General features: G+C 43.5%; 1 protein-coding gene across 1 annotated transcript; it reads right to left on the bottom strand.

The window, feature by feature from the left end:
• Positions 1 to 1,850: 1,850 nt before the first annotated feature.
• LOC114592674 (uncharacterized) lies at positions 1,851 to 20,107 on the bottom strand. Its single transcript, XM_077920679.1, has 9 exons — positions 20,097 to 20,107; positions 8,815 to 8,894; positions 8,669 to 8,700; positions 8,404 to 8,520; positions 8,176 to 8,255; positions 7,759 to 8,048; positions 7,420 to 7,524; positions 7,054 to 7,105; positions 1,851 to 6,933 (listed from the first exon to the last, which is right to left on the bottom strand). The coding sequence occupies exons 1-6, from the start codon at positions 20,105 to 20,107 to the stop codon at positions 7,931 to 7,933; spliced, it is 438 nt and encodes a 145-aa protein (XP_077776805.1). The 3' UTR covers positions 1,851 to 6,933; positions 7,054 to 7,105; positions 7,420 to 7,524; positions 7,759 to 7,930.
• Between the last annotated feature and the right edge of the window lie 99 nt (positions 20,108 to 20,206).

Genomic DNA, 20,206 nt, shown 5'->3' with positions numbered 1-20,206 from the left:
TCGTTCCCCCCCCAGACACAAAATACAGTCTGGCCCACCACATGGTCTGAGGGACAGTGGACCGGCCCATGGCTGACAAAGGTTGCTGACCCCTGAACTATCCTACTGTACAAAAGTAAATTTTGCAATCATTGCTTTACCCACGATTGCCCCTGGCGTGTGGCGGCTTGTGCAGAAGGGAAGGCACCCCTCAGGCTCAAAGGGGTTCCCCAGCCCTGGTTCACAAAACAGGAAATGAGAGGGCATACTATGCATTTAAAGCATATCTCCCTCTCCCACCTGCTTTCTGGGAACTGTGGCATACCCAGAGAGCTACAGTTCCAGTACCCTTAAGCAAACGACAGCTCCTGGGATTCTTGGAGGAGAGTGGTATGCACTAAACGCATGGTACCCATGGCAGGCTTTGCGATCTCCCCTAAAAGCTTCCTCCTCCTGCAGTTCCACGTGTCGGTTTGGAGGTGCAGGCTGCCCTCTGCTGCTCAGTCCTAGCACTTCGGGGAAAGAAGATAAGATTCTTGCAGTGGCAAAAGAAGCTCCATCTGCACCAGTCTCAAAAACGGCCTCTTTTTTTCACTTGCTCCTTCAGTTTTTTCAGACAAACCATAGGATGTTTATACTGATCGGATTACATGCCGATTACATATGAAATCCGCCTTTCTACTAGCTGGCACAGTGAAGGTTACACAACCAATTAGAATAGGTGGCAATTTGCTTGACCATATGGCTTTTGGGTTATCCATTCCCCCCCCTCCCTCTTAACTGCAGTTCTTTGCTGTTTCCTATGCCCCTTCCAGCTAATCTCTGCCCTGCTTTCTTTTCTGCCTCGTTTCTTTTATGTTGCTGCCGCCAATCATTTCTGGGTGCAACTTTCCTATCTGAGGGCAATTTACTTGGAAGAAAGTATTTTTGCACTTCGTGGGGTATGCTTCTGTGTTGGAGTGCCTGAGACTAAGGAACACAGGCTGGAATATCCTTTATTATTCACTTGTAGGATCGCTGATCGTCGAAGCACATTGTTAGCTGCATTCAGAGGTGAAGTTTAGCTGGAGTGCAGTAGCAATCTAACGATGCCCTGAAACCACAGGCATTTTCCTTATTTTCAACAAGAAACAATGATAGAAGGAAGCGTCAGCAGATTTTATGCAATGCTTAAACATTGAACATGGGCTTTTTAAAAAAATGAGCAACATGACTCTAGATCTGAAAAACTAATAGGCAGAATTTTTGGCCCTGGTCTAATGATAGGTGAGAACAGTGAACAGACCCTCCATAGTTCTACGCTTCAGGGTTTCAGCAGGCAAAACAGATTTCGAAAATGTGTATTTTCAGCTGTGGTGCAGGTGTGCCTAAACTGATTGTGGGCATTTCCTCCCACTTCTGGTGAGCCAGGGCGGCTCAGCAACGCAACTGCTTGTCTCCGGTGGAGGGGAGCTCCTCTTTCTCCTTCACAGAGCCACCATGCCTCCAGGCAATGAGAGTCCAGGTCCAACCCTGGCAGGCATGTCCAAAGTCTGTTTCGGGGCCTAAAAAAACCCCTCAACTTCAACCCTAAACTTTGGGGTAAAATGTACCACAGCACTGACTGCGACGTGGTCACTCCCTGGTGGTGAGCAAAGAAGACCTGTAGCCAATCTAAGGTTCTGCACTTGGGCAGGAAGAACCAACTGCACCAATATAAGTTGAGGGACACTGGTTTGCTGGTAGGGAAAAGGATCTAGGGATCTTAGTGGACCACAAGCTTAACATTAGCCAACCTGAGAGTGATGCAGCAGCAGCAAAAAATCCTAATTCTATTTCAGGCTGCAACAACAAAGGTGTCCCAAGGAATGGAAGACAATAAGACAATGAAATTCAAGACAGTAAGAATTTATTGTGCATTTATTCATAATCCATTAAAAAATATTTATTTTTATTCCATTCTCTTCCAGTTCTTTTTCTTCTTAACATGTGGAGTTACATATATCCTAAGGAACGGAAAAACCTAAAATTCCGTGAGATCTTTTGAGGCAAAATAATGTTAACAATTTTCGGATCTCCCTCTGTCCCCTGCCCTGTCCTGTCTTTTGCAAAACAAAGGTGTCAACCCTGTGCCCAGACAGCAAGACCCTCCCCCCTCGGCCTCCCTGAGGTGGTCCAGAGGAAAGAAGAACAAGGCATAAGGCACCATCTGGGCTGATGGAGTTGCCAGAAGGAGGCCTGCAAAATGCCACCCAGCCATCTTAGGGACTCCACTCTGCATCTGTGTAGGGTTTACTCGGGAGCCTTGTCTTCCCCTGAAGCCATCCGATGGGATCCCTGTCAGTGTTTGTAAAAAAAAGGAAAGGGTTCTGACCTCCCTTTGTCTCCTCAGACCCTTGTCGACATAAATGAGTCCACAAGAATATCCTTGCAGAGTGCTTTCTGCTTTTATTCTTAAAAGTCTTTGTGCAAAAGCGACTGACCAACTGTACACACCTCAACACTACCAACCAACCCAACACCAAACTAACATTTCTCTCTATATATACAACCCGGTGCAGACTGCTGACTCATGCTGACCCAGCTTTTTTAAGCATTAAAGAAACAGCGGCCATTTTAGCCGTGACACCCCTTCTGTTTCTTAAATGCGAGAAACCCCAACAGGTCAAATACATACATACATACATACATACATACATACATACAGTACACTACTGTATATACATAAACCCAGTTTTGTCATCAATTAATTATGGCATGTTGCTGGCAAAGGCTTGGTAAACAAATCAGCAATATTATCCTGTGATTGACAATACTCCAGTTTGATTACCCCATTCTGTACACAATCTTTAACATTTGCATGACGCATAGCAATATGTTTTGATGCGGATTTCATTATTTCCAAGCCCGCTAACACAATGCACAATTGGCTATCTTCATACACTTGGATAGGCAAATCTACTTTACAATCTAGATCTTTTAGTATCTGTATAAACCACATGATTTCATTGCATGCTAGCAACAGGCTCCCATATTCTGCCTCACAGGATGAGGTCGCAACAAATCCTTGTTTCTTTGACTTCCATCCAATTATGGAATTGGCAAACATCATAACCATTCCACTTGTAGATTTTCTAGTAGCTACACAGCTTCCCCAGTCCACATCAACAAATACTTCTAGTTTTTCGTCTTGTGTACTAGATATCTTCAAACATACATTTAATGTCCCCTTTAGATATCCGATAAGCCTTTTCAAAGCACACCAATCGGCAGTACTGGGTTTAGATACATGTTGGCTCAGAACATTTGTAGCACATGCAATGTCTAGCCTTGACCACTGGCTTAAATACAGCAGTGATCCTATTTTTGAGTGATACAACTCTGGCTGATCAAATTCATCCTCACACACTGTCTTTGGGAAATCTGGTGTCATGGGAGTCTGAACTGGCTTGCAGTTTTCCATGCCAAACTGCTCTATCAAACGAAGAATTTTCTCTTTCTGGCTCAATAGGAAGCTTCCTGCCTTACTTCTACTCCCAAGTAATTGCTTACAGGCCCTAAGGCTTTAAGCTTAAACTTCTTTTCCAGTTGACTTGTGAGCTTCTGGATCTCATCTGTGGAACTCCCTGCTACAAGCAAATCATCAACAAAGACTAAGAGCATTAGATATTTGTTGCCTGTCCCCTTGGTGTACAGGCATGGATCAGCCACACTCCTTTTAAAACCAAGTTTTACAAGGGCTTCATTTAAACACTGGTTCCAACACCTTCCACTTTGTTTGAGACCATAAACAGCCTTTTTCAAATGCCAGACTGCACCATTCCCCTCTTCAAACCCAGGGGGTTGTCTCATTAACACTTCATGGTCTAAATTTGCATGCAGATAAGCAGCATCAACATCAAAATGGTGCACTGCTAATTGTCTTGCAGCAGCAATAGAGAGCATTAAACAAAAAGTTTCACTCTTTACAGTTGGAGAAAACACTTCATCATAACTCTCCCCTTTAATCTGAGTGAACCCTCTGGCTACTAATCTGGCTCAAAAACGTGGTTCCCCAGATGCAAGGGTTTTCCTTTTATAAACCCACTTGCATGACACCACTCTGCCACCAGGTGGCGGCATTATGACCTCAAACACTTTGTTACGTTTAAAAGAGTCCATTTCTTCTTTCATAGCTTGTTCCCACAAAGCACGTTCCCCAGGGGGCAAGTCTAAGACTTCATTATAACTTTGTGGTTCCACACAACTCACACTGCATACTTTCATTCCTCCTAGGGTCAAACGCTGAGGAGGTACACCCTTGTTTGAACGCTGGGAGTGCCTAGGCACAACTACTTCTTCTTCCCCCCTTATCTCTGGCTCTTCTTCCTCTTCCTCTAGAGAATTATTATCTATTGCCACATCTTTTGGGGAAATCTGTGTCTCCTCCTCATCCTGCTCCTGTGTTGCCAATGGCTGAGAAGAAGCCTCTTCTTACTTGCAGAGGCAGTAGGAAATCTGGGTTGGCATGGATCGCAGTCCATCTGTCCTGGTCAGCAAAGTCTGCACTTCGTGACAGAACCACGCGTTCCGGGCGTAAATTGAAACACCACCCTTTGCCATAGGGCTGATATCCCACAAACCGCAGTCTCTGCGCTCTAGCGCCCCCTTTCTGGCACTGAGCTTTGGGGATATTTACATGTGCCCAAGAACCCCAGTTATGGAGCATTGTCCACTCTGGTTATTTCCCAAACAACACACGATAAGGAATATCTTTTATAGAGCTAGGCTAGGTTCTATTAATCAAAAAGTTTGCTGTAAGGAAAGCCTCACCCCACAGCCTATGGTTGTTACCCAATCCTGCATCCACTAGCAGGCAATCCTTTACTGACTGTATTAAAGCCCCACGTCTTTCACACAGACCATTTTCAGCAGGGCTATAAGGGTTAGTCAAACGGTGAGTGATCCCCTTACGTCGCAACCACGCTCCAAATTGTTTGTTCAGAAAATCTCCACCCCTATCTGTTTGCAACTGCACAACAGGGCGAGCGAAGAGCTTTTCAGCTTGGGCAACCCATTCTCTGAATGTGGGGAAACACTCCGATTTCTGCTTTAACAAAAACAACCAACTAAAATGTGATTTATCATCTGCTACCAGAAAAGCATATCTGGCGCCCCCTTCAGTCTTCTGTGGAAAAGGGCCTATCACGTCACAATGGACAAGTTCTAAAACCTCTTTAGATACTCTGTCACTTTTAGAAGCCACAGGCTTCCTCTTAGATTTGGCCATTTTACATACATTGCAATCTAGGAAACAGTTACAGCTATTTACTTTTAGGTTCTTGCACACCTTTTGCATCTCTGAAAGCACACGGAAATCGGCGTGACCCAGTTTTCTGTGCAGTTCATGTACACCCCTTATGAACTGGCAAATTATCCTGAACCACCTGGGCTGCTTTAACAGGCTTGTCCTGCATTACATATAACCCATTTTCCAACTTTGCATGGCCACATACCTGAGTTCCATTCTTTATCAGACAACCATCCTGCGTGAACTTAACACTATACCCTGCATTAATCAAACAGCTTACAGACAGCAAACAATAGTCCAAACTGCTGACAAACAGAGTCTCTGGTAGAGTAGTGTTCAAGCACTGCAGGAAACATGTTCCCTGGCCATCAATCTTGCTTCACGACCATCAGCAAGATAGATTGAGTCTTTTCCATCAGCTGGCTTCCCCAGGGTCTTAAACTCCTCCCGACTGTTGCAGATAATCCTGCTGCTACCAGAGTCCAGCAAACATGTTCCTCAAGGTATCTTCCTCTCCTCTCGAGAAAATGCAGACACAAGATGAGCAGAACGCGTGTTCTTCTTCCCTGAGGAGAACCCCTTCTGCTTACATTTCTGCATCGATTGCTGTCTCTGCTCCATGTCATCTCCTGGAGGTCTTGCCCTGCATTGACGTTGGAGATGCCTTGCTTGGCTGCATCTATAGCATCTCCTCACCGCCATGCCCAAGTCCCAAACTTGGCGTTGCCCCATTGGCAGATTCTGCTGCTGGCCCCCTCAGCTGTAACTCCTCCGCTCTTGGAGTTCAGCCTGTCTGTCTGACCTTCTTTCTGCTTCTTCGGTCAATCTTCCAACCACATACTCAAGGGTCAGATCTCGGGGACGCATACTCTCCATGCTGTTAATCACAGGCAACCAGCTTTCAGGCAATCTTGAAAGGATAATGTTGGTTTGGTCAGTTTCATCATAACGCTTACCTCTCTGTTGTAGTTGAAGAAACAGAGATTTCAGCGTTTGAAGATGAGTTGCCAAACTCTCACCTTCTTTCATAACAGTCCTGAACAGCCTTCTGGTCAGAGAAATTATAGTTCCAGCAGTTTCTCTGACATGCATTGCCCTTAATAAATTCCAGAACTCAAACGCTGTGCTGGCATTTGCTACATGCAATAACTGAGAGTTGCTCAAACACAGCATAATTTGGGCACGAGCCCTTTCATCCAGCCGTCTTTTCTCAGTAGAGTCCCGTCTCAAAACCTCAGTTTCAACGCAGTCCCATAGTCCATCTCTCCTTAACAACTGCTGCATTTTTATTGACCAACTCAGCCAGTTGCTTTCTGAGAGAAGTTCAAAAGGGATGCCTCTCCCAATATTTACAACTTGGGAAGACTGGAAATCTGCCATCTCTGCTGGTGCTTGCTGAGCCCCTTCTGTGGGGTCTCCAGCAATCTCTCCTGACTCTCTCTTTAGAGTCCGACTGGACAGTCCTGGCTGGCACTCACCGGCTTCTAGCTGCTGCCTCTGTTGACCCTCAGGTCCTGCCTGGCTCTGCAACTGGTGTAGCCACTCTGTGAGTCACCTACTGTGGTCCTCTAGCAGTTCAAACTGTTCCAGTAGCCGACGCTGAGTGCTTTCCTGATCCTCAGATCCTAGCTGCTCCAGTGTCGCTGCAGACAGTTACGGCTATATGTCCTCAATGATGATGTCGTCTGGATGGAAGAGAATGAGAAGAGAATGCAAATGCAAATGAAAATGAAAATGCAAATGCAAATGAGATTTCCCCACAGGCCTTTAGTCAAAGGGCGCTGTCTCCAAGGTGTGGGGCTTACCTTCTTTTGGCTTCCGGCGGAAGCAAGCCAGTTCCGGCCGAATGACTGTCATCTGCAGAGGAAAGAAAAATCGGGGTCAGATGGGAGCAAGAGAGCACAGAAGCAGCGCCAAGTCAGGAAGGACGGGTCTCCCTCTGTCTTGGGCCCAATCCCTTGTTCCAGAGGACCTCCCTGGGCCCTGCAGCCTCCTGGGCAGAGGTGGAAGGGCAGCAGCAGGAAAGGGGGCAGGAAAAGCCTCTGGCCTCATCCTGGCCCCCAGGGACACACCCCGCAAATTCTGCACTAAAGATCACTTGGGGATGTGATCTTGGGGGGGGGGGGATGGAAGTAACCAAAGAAATGAATAGAAGAAGGCAAGGTACTTACTCTGAGTTTGGGATATTTCCTGGCAATGGCCAGCAGCAAAGAGATGCTGCTGGCCGCAAGTTGTTGTGCCTCCCCACTTTCCCCCAGGGCGTATCCTCTGAGGTCCTGCAGGAGGAAAGAGCATTTCAGAGTCAGGGGCAAATCTGGGCCAAAGTGGCCCCCACTGCCCCCACCACAGAGTCCCTGGCACTTCTGCACCATGAGGGGTTGCCAGCTTTGGTCTTGGACCAAATTGGGGGCCAAACAGGCTCTGTGCCCCAGAAATGGGGCAGTCCATTGGGTAAGGGACGGGGGGGGGGGCAACCCTAAAACCACCCCAGATGCCATAGGGACACTTACACTGAGAAGTTGGAGGAGGGTGCCAGTGTTGGGGGCTTCCATAAGAAGACTGCCCAGCAGAAGCCGATAGTGCCTCTTCAGTTCCTGCGGGAAAAGAGAGAAGAGAGTTTGAATGCTGGGTTGGATTCTGCAAGGGTGTGACGAAGAGGAAGAAAGAGAATGTGAAGGGAAGTCAAAACAAAGGACATACTTCTCTCTTCTCCTCCTCCTTGGCCCCACACAGCACGGCCTCCAACATCCTGTGCAGGATGGCACTGACCATGTCAGAGGTGAATCTGGGCCTCATCGTGCTGCAGAAATGAAAGGGAGAGGGTTAGAGTCTCCCTTGCCCCTTCTCCCTCCCGCCTGCTCTTTCCCCCTGGAGTTCTGCCCCCCTCCCCCCCCCACAACCCCATCCATGCCAAAGACCCCACTCACCTTAGCTGGAGGAGGGCCTCCAAGGCAAGGGCCAGGGTCAGGGGCTGATCCCTGAAGTGCTCCAAGGGCCCCAAGATGTCCTGGAAGAGAACAGAGGAGGAAAATCAGCTCCGACCCCAAACACCAGGCTTGGCTTTGCAGGGGAATGGCAACCCCATGGCCTAAGCCGGCAGGGTCCTCCTCCCCACAGATGCACAACCCCTTCCCCCCACACCCCCCATCACTCACCAGAATTTTTTGGGCTGTCTGCTCCTTGGAGCACATCAGGGATCGGAGCCCCCTGAGCTCAGCTGCCTGGCAGCTGTTGATGACCCCCAAGATGTACAGCTGTTCATCCTCTAGCAGCTGAAATGCAAAAGTCAGGCTGTCAGTTCCTCGTGAGGGGAGGGCTTCTCCGCATCTGAGAGTGCAGAGTGTGGGGCAAAGAGCCCGGGGGCAGCGGGGGGCAGGTCTGAGGGATCCAGTCCCTGCTCTTGTTTTCTCCAATACTCACCTCTGGGCCTGGGATGCTGAACCGCAGCAGCACTGCAAACAGAAGGACAGGGGAAGAGGTGAGTCCTCTTTTGCATCCTTGGACCAGTTGCCCCCCATGCCCATCCCTGCCCTCCTCTGTCCAAAAAAGGAGGGCCACTGGCTTACCTGGCGCCACGGGCTGCTCTGTGTCTGGCTGGGGGGCCACCCTGTGGCAGCGCCTGAAGAGGCGTCTTAAGCACCTGATCCTAGAAGAGATGAGCGGAAAGAGTGACTCAGATGCCAGCAGCCCGAATTCTTGGGGGGTGTTTGGGTGTGAGGAGGGGAGTCTGGAGAAAATAGTGAACCACTGCCGAATTGGCAGAACAGAAATACGTATGTGGAGCCTAATTGATCCTTGCCGGCCCACTCTGACCAATTCCTTCCATCTCTCTGCAGTTCAGTGACCTGAAGGGGCATCATCAGAGCCTGAAAGAGGCAGCCCAAAGCATGAAGGGCTGGCAGAGAGAGAAAGGAGGTCCCAAGTGCTCTGGGTTCAAGACTACCGCCATGTCAGGGCCCAGAGAGCCTGGCCCCCTCATTCATGCAGTCCAGCAGTGTATAAATTTCATGAAGCATTGTTACCAGAATTTTTGGAAAGGGTGGTGGGGGGTTTCGCCCTCCAGCAGGCACCATACCCCCCTCCGACTGTACCCCAGATCAACACCTTCACGTCTGCAAATGTCCCCACAAAAGACATCCTGACACAGTCCTTTCCCTTTTCTATTCCAAAGGCTGCCATAAATAAGGGTAGAACATTTGGCCTAATGAAGGCTGAGCCTTTCGCTCGCAAGGCGCTCAACCAATCCGCTCAGACTATCCAAATATCCAATAGCAACCAATGAGCGCCACGAAACAGTGCCCTCCAGCACAAAGCACTGACAACAACAACAGAACAAAGCACACAGGCACTGCAGCTGCCCACCAGCCGTGGCCTCTGCTCTACAAGTAGGAATTCCCACTGGGAAAAGGAGAAAGTCAGAACCAGCCATGAAAAGCATTCTTGGTCCATTGAAACTAGTCCTTCAAGTTTCAGTCTAGGCTCTTGTACTACCAAGCCAGCTGTACGCTTGTGAAACATGGACCACTTATAAAAGCCATCTCCAACTCCTTGAAAGATTCCATCAATGGTGTCTCCGAAAAATGTGACACACCACTTGGGAAGGCAGGCGAACTAACACCAGTGTCCTGGAAGAAGCAAAGATCACCAGTGTTGAAGCAATGATTCTTCAACACCAACTTCGTTGGACTGGTCATGTGGTTTGGATGCCTGGTGATTGTCTTCCAAAGCAACGACTCTATTCCAAACTTAAAAATGGAAGGCGTAATGCTGGTGGCCAACAAAAGAGGTTTAAAGACTATCTCAAGGCCAATCTAAAAACATGTATAAACAAAACATAATACAAAAATGAATAAGAGAGGCTAAAATCAAGCATTTACAAGAAGAAATAGGCAAACAAGAAAAATTATTAGCAAAAACACCAAAAGAGATCACAAACCAAACCATTAAAATATTACAAACACAGCTCTCAACGCTCTTAAATGATGAAATAGAAAGAAATATAAAATGGATGAACAAAAATCATTTGAATTTGGAAACAGACCAGGTAAATTACTTGCATGGCAGATAAAGAAAAGACAGGGAAAGACAAATAAAGTAGTATATGAAGGAAAAGCAGTGGAGACGGAAGAAGGAATAAATAAATGCTTTGTAAAATACTTCACCAATCTATATAAAAAAGGTGCAGAAACTCGACAACAAATTATAAAATATCTTCAAGGAAAACAAATCCCAAAAATAGGTGAAAACAAACGGAAGCAGCTAAACGCACCAGTAACAACAATGGCGATACAACAAGCAATTTCCAATCTTAAACTGGGGAAGGCTCCAGGTGCAGATGGACTATCCGCGATACACTACCAAAGGTTAGAAGATGCTATAACAATGCCTTTTAAAAAAATTCATGAATGAGATCATGCAAGAAGGAAAAATACCAAAGTTGTGGCAAGAAGCCAATATTGTATTAATTCACAAAGAAAGCACAGCTAGAGAATTAGTTAACAATTGCAGACCCATATCATTATTAAATAATGATTATAAATTGTTCGCGGGGATATTAGCAAATAGGCTGAAATCGGTCCTAAAGGATGTAATAGACCAAGACCAAGTAGGATTCCTCCCAAATAGGCATATAAAAGCAAATATGAGAATAGTAATTGATCTAATTGAATATTTGGAAATGAGACCCAACAAAAAAGCGGTGTTTATGCTAACAGATGCCGAGAAGGCTTTCGATAACCTATCAAGATCGTTCCTTCAGGAAGTAGCAGAAGCAGTAGGACTGGGTGAAAACTACTGCAGAGCAATAAACACAATATATGAAAACCAGCAGGGATGTTTAATAATAAATGGTGAAAAGACAGATCCTTGAAATATAGAGAAAGGTACCAGGCAAGGATGCCCGCTTTCACCGTTCCTTTTTATACTAACTTTGGAAATCCTGATTTTAGAAATAAAGAAAAAGAGATAAATTACATGAGGCAAGGATGTTTTCAAAATTAGAGCTTCTGCGTACAATATTATATTAGCACCTGAGGAGCCAGAAACCAGTCTAATGAAAGCATTGAGGATAATGAATGAGTTCGGGAAAGTAGTGGGCTTCAAGATAAATATGTCAAAAACAAAACTTATGGTAAAAAACATACAGGAATTAGAAAAGAGCAAACTACAGGAGAAATTGGGTTTGGAAATTGTTTGGAGACTTCCGGAGGCGGCGCGAAACGGTGATGGCGGACCTCTTCGATCTCTGAAGAGGGGCTCCGCAGGAAAGGGTCGTTTCGCCACGGCACAGCGACGACCCATTAAGATAAACCACGGGTAGAGTGAGCCCGTGGCCGTGGGACTCGGCGGGCACCTGGAGCGACCCCGAAATCGCGGAAGGGACCCCGTAAGGGGCTCCGGAGCGAAGGAGGGGTAGCGGTGCTGTGAGTTCATCGCTCTTTCTGCGGAAGCGAAGCCGCGCGGCTGTCACAGATGAGCGCCGACCTTTCTTCCTTTAAAGATCTGGCTGAAACAACGAACCCGTGAGTAAGGACATTAAATTCGGAAATAAATTGTTCTTAAATTGGCTGAAACCGGGAGACGATAAAAAGGAAGTCCGTCTTCCGGTACTGCTTACAAGATCAAAGCAAAGGATCCACCAAGCGTAAAGCAGCGGAAAAGGGGAACTTTAAAGAGAGCTTTCCATGCACTCTCAGAAGTAGTTGCGAAAAAGGAAAGACAGACTTAATTGTGAGTAAATCTTTAAGAGAAAGTTGGAGAAACCCCCTCGGTTAAAGGCTATTGAAAGTCAATTTCTAAACTGCTGGGCTGCCGGAGGGGAAACTGTTTTAACTGCGGAACTGTTACAGACTTTCATCAGATGAAAGTGTTACTTTTGAGCTTAAATGAACTGGATGAGATACAAGTGGCACGCACCTTGTTGAAACTTTGTTAAAAGTTAAAAGTTAAAAGTACTCTGCAAGATTTTCTTTTGCTATCTTTTTTTTCTGGGACTATTGTGTGTTTTTAATATAGCAGGGACCTTAATGGCGGAAAAGTTGCCTTCTTCTCTTTGAATTTTGGTTGCACTCCCCCTAGAGGACTTTGGGATTACAAAGGCCTGGGAACAGCTTTCTATGTTTACTCTCTCTTACTGGATTGTTTTGAAACTGGACCTGTCTTTCCCATGGGACAATAAAAATTTGACCTTGAACATTGACTGATGAGTGGCACAGGAAAGACAAGGGCAGCTAAAGCGAAGGAAGCCAAAGAGAAAGAAAAAGAAAAAGAAAAAAAGCAGGCACAGCTAGTACAAACAATTCTGACTCAGGGTCGCAGATCTTCGGTCCCAGCTGTGCTGGGCTCTCAAAAGGCACAAGTCGAAAAGCCTAAAAATTCTGCAGAGGAAGATATGGCAGCAGGAGGATCGGAGGGAGTTTTGAAACAAATTTTGGAGCAATTGGCAGCCTTAAACCAAAAGGTTGACAACCAATCATTAAAAATAGACCAAGCCACATCCTCAATCCAGAAATTGACTGATCAGGTTTCCCAGCACACACAAGCAATTGAAAAATGGCAAGGAGCTACAGCTGAAAATCGTAACTTAGCTGGGGAAGCTATTCAAATTGCAACGGCAGCAAAAAAAGAGATTGAGGAGGTTAAAGGAGAAGTTAGGCCTCTGCACAAACAAATTGGTGAACAGCAAGCCTATCTTTCTTTCGTGGAACTGAAAAACAGGGAGAAGAACCTCAGATTGAGAGCAATTCCAGAAATTGAACAAGAAGATTTGATTGGATTTTTGACAACAGAATTTTCAAAATTCTGGAACATAAAGGAAGAAAGTGATTTTAAAATAACTTCAGCTTTTCGACTGGGAAGATTGGTAAGGAAGGACAGATCCAGAGATTGTTTGATAATCTTGAGATCAAGGGAAGAGAGAGACAAAATATTAGGCCTACACTTTGCAAACGCACTGGAGATACAGGACAAAAGGGTACAAATTTACAGAGATATACCAAAACAGTTATTGGACTTGAGAACCACCTACTCAGAACTGGCAAGACTGCTGAGACTCAACACAATTCACTATAGGTGGGAGTTTCCACAAGGATTATCTTTTACTTACAAGCAGAAGAAGGTAAAAATAAGAACACCAGAGGACTTACAAAAGTTCCTGCACGACCACGGAGAAGATCTCCAAAAAGAAGCAGCAGCACATTGGCCTCTACCACAATCTGGGATACCGCCTGGAGGCGGACCAGGCCCTTCACCCTCGGAACCAGAGGACAAAGAAGAAACACCACTCTAGGTGTAACAAAATAGTACAGGATGTCCCTGCAGCTACTTAGTTGGAATATAAATGGCGGAAACTCCCCCGAAAAGAGAAGGAAAATATTTCACATATTGAAGAAAGAACAATTGGACATTATTTGTCTACAAGAAACCCATGTGACCAGGCTCCACAGGAAAGTTTTAGTTAATAAAAGACTAGGCCAAGAATTTATTTCATCTGACAAGGTTAAGAAAAGAGGTGTGGTGATATATGCTAAGGAGAGCCTGGCACCAAAATTTGTATTTAAAGATGAGCAAGGAAGAATTTTGGCGATTGAAATTCAGACACAAGGAGAAAAATTTTTGATATTGGGAATATACGCGCCAAATGACGGGAAATCAGAATTTTTTAAGAAGCTGCATGAGACTATGCTGGACTATTTGGACTATAACAACATCATAATGATGGGAGACATGAATGGAGTGGTGTCTACACACATGGATAAGTCTCAAAATCAAAACCTAACATCAGATGGAAGACTGCCTAAAACCTTTTTTGAACTAATTGACAACTTGGATTTGATTGACATATGGAGGACAAAGAACCCACTAGGTAAAGAAGGAACTTTCTTCTCTGAGGCCCACCTGTCTTGGACACGGATCGACCAAATTTGGACGTCTAGAGGGCTGGCACCCAAGACCAGAAAGGTGGAAATCTGCCCAAAAACATGCTCCGACCACAACGCCTTGAAACTAGAATTCAGACTTACTCAAACCGGTTCCTTCAGATGGAGGATGAATGACACCCTTTTAAGAGATCAAGAGATCGTCAAAAAGGCCCAAAAAATGTTAAAGGACTATTTTGAGATAAATTTGAATACTACAGTAGAAAAAAGAACGATTTGGGACGCTAGCAAAGCGGTCATGAGAGGGTTTCTCATACAGCAAAACTCAATCAAGAAAAAGCTCTGGAATGGAAAGAAGGAGAAAATATTGGAGAAGATACATCAGGGAGAGAAAAAATTGAGAATCAACCCAAAGTCAAAGGAGGTGCTGAGAGAAATCAAATTCCATCAAGCACAATATTCCAAATTAATAAATCAAGAAATCGAATGGAAAATTAAACAGATGAAGCAAAAATCGTTTGAATCAGCAAATAAATGTGGAAAGCTGCTAGCTTGGCAGCTGAAAAAAAGACAAAAGTTAAATACAGTTACAAATCTAGAGATTGAGGGAAGAATGATTCAGAAACCAGAGGAAATTAGGAAGTGCTTTCACAGATATTTTAAAGAATTGTACGCACAGGGGCCTCAGAAAGAATCCGAGATAGAACAATTCCTAAAGACAAATGGACTATCTAAAATAACTCAAGATAAAAGATCAATCTTGAACTCTAAAATAACCTCACAGGAAATCGAAGGTGCCATTCAGAGTATGCAACTAGGCAAATCTCCAGGCCCGGATGGGCTTACCTCCAAATACTATAAGACTTTGAAGGATTACTTGATACAACCTTTGATGGAGGTATGCAATCAGATTATGGATGGGAAGAGGGCACCAGAAATGTGGAAAGAAGCTTTCATCACATTGATACCTAAGTCAGAATCCGAAAAGACGCAGCTTAAGAACTACCGTCCCATCTCACTCCTGAATGTGGATTACAAAATATTTGCAGACATTTTGGCAAGCAGACTTAAAAAGGTTTTAAATGAAGTAATCCATAAGGACCAAGCAGGCTTTCTCCCTGGTAGACATTTATATGAAAACACCAGAAACATCATTGACATTTTGGAACTTTTGCAAACCAATAGGAACACAAGGGCGGTGTTAATCTTTATTGATGCGGAGAAAGCTTTTGACAACATATCTTGGATGTTTATGAAGAAAAACTTGGAAGGGATGGGAGTGGGACGGGGGTTTGAAAATGGAATAGATGCTATTTATTCAGAACAGAAAGCTAAATTAATAGTGAACAATGTGGTGACGGAGGAATTTAAAATTGAAAAAGGGACACGACAAGGGTGCCCTCTATCCCCTCTTTTATTTATTTCAGTCCTGGAGGTGCTACTGAACATGATTAGGGAGGACCGGCTGGTACAAGGGATAGAGGTCGGAGTGAAACAATATAAATTGAAAGCTTTTGCAGATGACTTAGTTTTGACACTACAGGAGCCAGAACCCAGTACAAAAAGAGTCCTAGAACTTATAGCAGAGTTTGGTCGGGTGGCGGGATTTAAGTTAAACAAACAAAAAACAAAGGTTTTGACCAAAAATTTGACATCTACAGAAACAGAGGGGTTCCAGAGAGAAACAGAACTAAATGTGGTTAAAAAAGTGAAGTACCTAGGGATTCACTTGTCTTCCAAAAACTTGAATTTATTTAAAGACAACTATGAAAAATGTTGGTTGGAAATTAAAAAGGATTTAGAAATTTGGTCAAGATTGAAACTTTCCTTGTTGGGTAGAATCGCAGCTATAAAAATGAATGTATTGCCGAAAATGTTATTTTTGTTCCAAACCCTACAGATCGTGGACAGAGTGGAATGTTTTGGAAAATGGCAGAAGGACATATCTAAGTTTGTCTGGCAGGGCAAAAAGCCTCGAATAAAGTTTAAAATATTAACTGATTCGAAAGAAAGAGGAGGGTTTGCCCTGCCGGACTTGAGGTTATACGATGAAGCTGCAGCCTTCTGCTGGTTGAAGGATTGGTTTTTGCTAGAAAACACTGATGTCCTAGATCTGGAAGGTTTTGATAATGCTTTTGGTTGGCATGCATATTTGTGGTATGACAAGGTTAAAGTTCATAAACTGTTCAAAAACCATATTGTCAGAAAAGCAATTTTTGCAGTCTGGATGAAATATAAAGACTTATTAGAGAGTAAAACTCCGAGGTGGCTATCACCGATGGAGGCCAAAGCTAGAAAAAGGCCCAATATGGAGGCTTATTGGCCGAAGTATTGGGAAATAATTGAAAAAACTGGAGACAATTGGAAGCTGCAGAGCCAGGACAAATTAAAAAATAAGGTGCGAGACTGGTTACACTATGCTCAAATTCAAGAGGTTTTTAAAATGGATAAAAAAGTTGGGTTCCAAGTGGAAAAATCGAATTTGGAGACAGAATTGTTAGAACCAAAAACTAAGATATTATCAAGAATGTATAACTTGCTGCTTAAATGGAATACACAGGATGAGACAGTTAAATCTGCCATGATAAAATGGGCACAGGATGTTGGACATAACATTATGTTTGAAGACTGGGAAAGGTTATGGAACACCGGAATAAAATTCACGGCATGTACTGCCCTGAAAGAAAATATTATGAAAATGATATACCGGTGGTACATGACCCCAGTCAAGCTAGCTAAGATATATCACCTGTCTGATAATAAATGTTGGAAATGTAAGGAGGCAGAAGGTACATTCTATCATCTCTGGTGGACCTGCCCAAAAGTGAAGGCTTTCTGGGAAATGATTTATAATGAATTGAAAAAGGTATTTAGGTATACCTTCCCTAAGAAACCAGAGGCCTTCCTGCTGGGCATGGTGGACCAGAAAGTGCTAAAGAAAGACAGAATGTTGTTTATGTATGCTACTACAGCAGCAAGAATTCTCATCGCTAAGAATTGGAAGACACAAGATTTACCCACTTTGGAAGAATGGCAGACGCAGTTGATGGACTACATGGAATTAGCTGAAATGACCGGCAGAATCCGAGATTTGGATGAGGAATCGGTTGAGGCGGACTGGAAAAAATTTAAAGACTATCTGCAAAAACATTACAAATTGTATGAACCCTAAGATTGTGCATGTTATCGGAAATGTTATGCTTTAGCAAATATGATTAAGCAAATGGCAAAATAAGTGATAAAAGAGAAAACAAGACGAAGTGAACCAAACATATTATGTTTATTTTAAAGGTAACAAATCTGAGATACAATATATTGAATACCGATACATAATAATTGAAAGTTGTAACAAGGTTTGAAATAAGGTAACAAATTGCTGATATTGTCATTACAAAGAATGCAGATCTGGAAGGTGTGGGGAAGTACAATGCTTTCTTTTGTAAAAAAAATCAAAAATTGTTTCTTGTATTTGATTTATTTTGTATGGCTTGGAATTTACAAAATTATGAAAAGAAACACAATAAAAAATATTATAAAAAAATGGAAATTGTTACAAAAGCAAAATATTCTGGTATAGAATTGACGATGAAAAATATTAATCTATTTGGAAACAATTATGAAAAAGCCTGGAAGGAAAATAGAAGAGATCTAGAAACCTGGAGTCGATTAAAGCTGACATTAATGGGGAGAATATCTAGAATTAAGATGAATGTTTTACCCAAAAAGATATATTTGTTCCAAACAATACCAATAATAATGAAAGAAAATTGTTTTGATGAATGGAGAAAAGATCTAACAAAATTCATATGGCAAACCAAAAAAACCACGCATAAGGTATAAACTATTAACAGATAAAAGGGAGAGAGGAGGACTGGCATTACGAAATCTAAAATTATATTATGAAGCAGAATGTCTGGTGTGGTTAAAAGAATGGATTATATTGGAAAACACTAGTATTTTAAATCTAGAAAGTTTTGACAATAGGTATGGATGCCAGACCTACCTAGCATACGAGAAGGTTAAGGTACATAATGGCTTCAAAAAGCATATACTCAGAAATTCATTGTTTTAAGTTTAGAATAAACTTTAAGTTTAGAATAAACTTTAAAGTTTTAAAGTTTAGGAATAAACAGCTATTAGAGCCACAAATCCCTTTATGGATCTCTCCATTAGAAGCCCATGCAGTTAAAAAACACAATATGAATCCAAACTGGGCAACATATAGACAAATACTGGAAGAAGACCAAGGAAAGTTAAAATTAAAAACATACGAAGAATTAAAACAATATGGGATGGATAATTGGCAATATATACAATTAAAAAGTGTGTTTAAGCCAGATCAAAGGTTTTGCCAAAGAACAATTGCTATTTAGCACCATTATATTTCGAAACAATAGGAAATTATTATCAAAAATTTACACTATTATTGGACTATGATTTGATGAAGAGGTAAAAGAAACAATGGTCAAATGGGCACAAGATATCGGCCATACCATATATTTAGAACAATGGTAGAAACTCTGTCGCGAGGATATTCGCTTTGCCCACCAACCCAAACAGATAAGCTTCGGGATTTTTTATCAAGGGTTTGTTTAGCATTTTCTTAAGTTCCTCATGTATTATTCCCCAAAACTTCTTTATTTCCTTGCAGCCCCACCACATATGAATTATCATTCCAGGTTCTTTGTTACATTTCCAACAAAGGTTGGATTTGAATTTATAAATTTTGGCGAGTTTAACTGATGTTAAATACCACCTGTAAAACATTTTAACCAAATTTTCCTTTATCGTATAGCAGGTGGTAAAGCGAATATCCTCGCGACAGAGTTTCTCCCATTGTTCTAAATATATAGTATGGCCGATATCTTGTGCCCATTTGCCCATTGTTTCTTTTACCTCTTCATCCATAGCGATTGTTCTTTGGCAAAACCTTTTCTTTGATCTGCCTTAAAACACTCTTTTCTGCTCAGAAGGAAGATGGCGACCAGAGGAGGCACTTGGGACATGGCCAGGGGCAGCCATCATCCCTGAAGCATGAGACCACGTACACAGCAACCCTTCTGCCGGGGTGATCATCACTGCCCTCCTGGTCTCTGAGTGCCAGACATGTAGCCATCTCAAGGACCAGAGTGGATCTGAAGGAGGTGAGGACGGGTGACCCCACCTTGGCCCAAAGTCACCCCCCCGCAACCAGGCCTCAAACTGTCCAAAATTCCTTTTCTCTCTTCTAAAAAATCCACAGTTTTCGTCTGTTTTCTCACAAGATGCTGTTGAAAGGCAAAATGTTACTCTTTTATCAGTACGAGAGAGCTTCAAAAAGCTAATGAATAGACTTTGTCAAGCAAGCCTGAGAACTGAGTCTTATCTCGCTCTAGTTGCAACATCTTGAACACGCTGAACCGCAAGGCTTCTCGACCCATCCCCCTATGGCTTCTCATCCCCCTTTCCTGGGAAGAGTCCAAAAGAGTCCCAAGACAGGAGCTTTCTGTTCATGCTCAGAGGCAGGACTCTTGAGGAGGACGAGAAGGGGAGGGAACTGGAAGGGGAATATATACTCTGTGCAAATGGCTGTGAACTCGTGCTTGTTTTGTGACTATATCACACTTGCTCCTTCTACCAGCCGGATGGCAGAATAAAGCTTTTTCTCTGAAACTATTCCTTGAGTGTCTGTTGACTCCCATTTTCCCCGTCCCGGGCGCAAAGCTCTTCTCACCCAAGGCTAAAAAGGCTACAGATCCAACCTACATGGATTGGGGACTTGGCCAGGACAATAGGGGGTACTCAACTTGGCTGGGAAACAGGAACATGTATATATTTTTCTTTTTTTTACTGAATGGGTGTAAGGTGGAGGTCAAGGGAGGGACAGGGACAAACCTGATACTCAGGTGTCCGCCAGAAAAACCTCCCAGTTTGTGACACACACACACACACACACACACCCCCGGAGATGAAGAGAAAGGGATGCTACTTACAGTCTGCCCATGTCGTCCACAAAACCCTAACTATTCCTCTATCTAAAAAAAAAAAAAAATATGCACAGGTGTGCACAAAAAAACAAAAAACAAAAATATTAAAACAAAGA

This window comes from Podarcis muralis, chromosome 16 (genome assembly GCF_964188315.1).
Source record: "Podarcis muralis chromosome 16, rPodMur119.hap1.1, whole genome shotgun sequence".
NCBI classification, from domain to species: domain Eukaryota; kingdom Metazoa; phylum Chordata; class Lepidosauria; order Squamata; family Lacertidae; genus Podarcis; species Podarcis muralis.
This window is presented reverse-complemented; position numbering and strand designations above follow the sequence as displayed.

Bases quoted from the DNA above. Each gene is read 5' to 3' on its own strand.
- LOC114592674 (XM_077920679.1), bottom strand. The intron at 8,701-8,814 runs GTAAGCCAGTGG...TTCTGTTTGCAG, and splicing joins AGAGCAGCCCGTGGCGCCAG to TGCTGCTGCGGTTCAGCATC. The intron at 8,521-8,668 runs GTGAGTATTGGA...TTTGCATTTCAG, and splicing joins TCAGCATCCCAGGCCCAGAG to CTGCTAGAGGATGAACAGCT.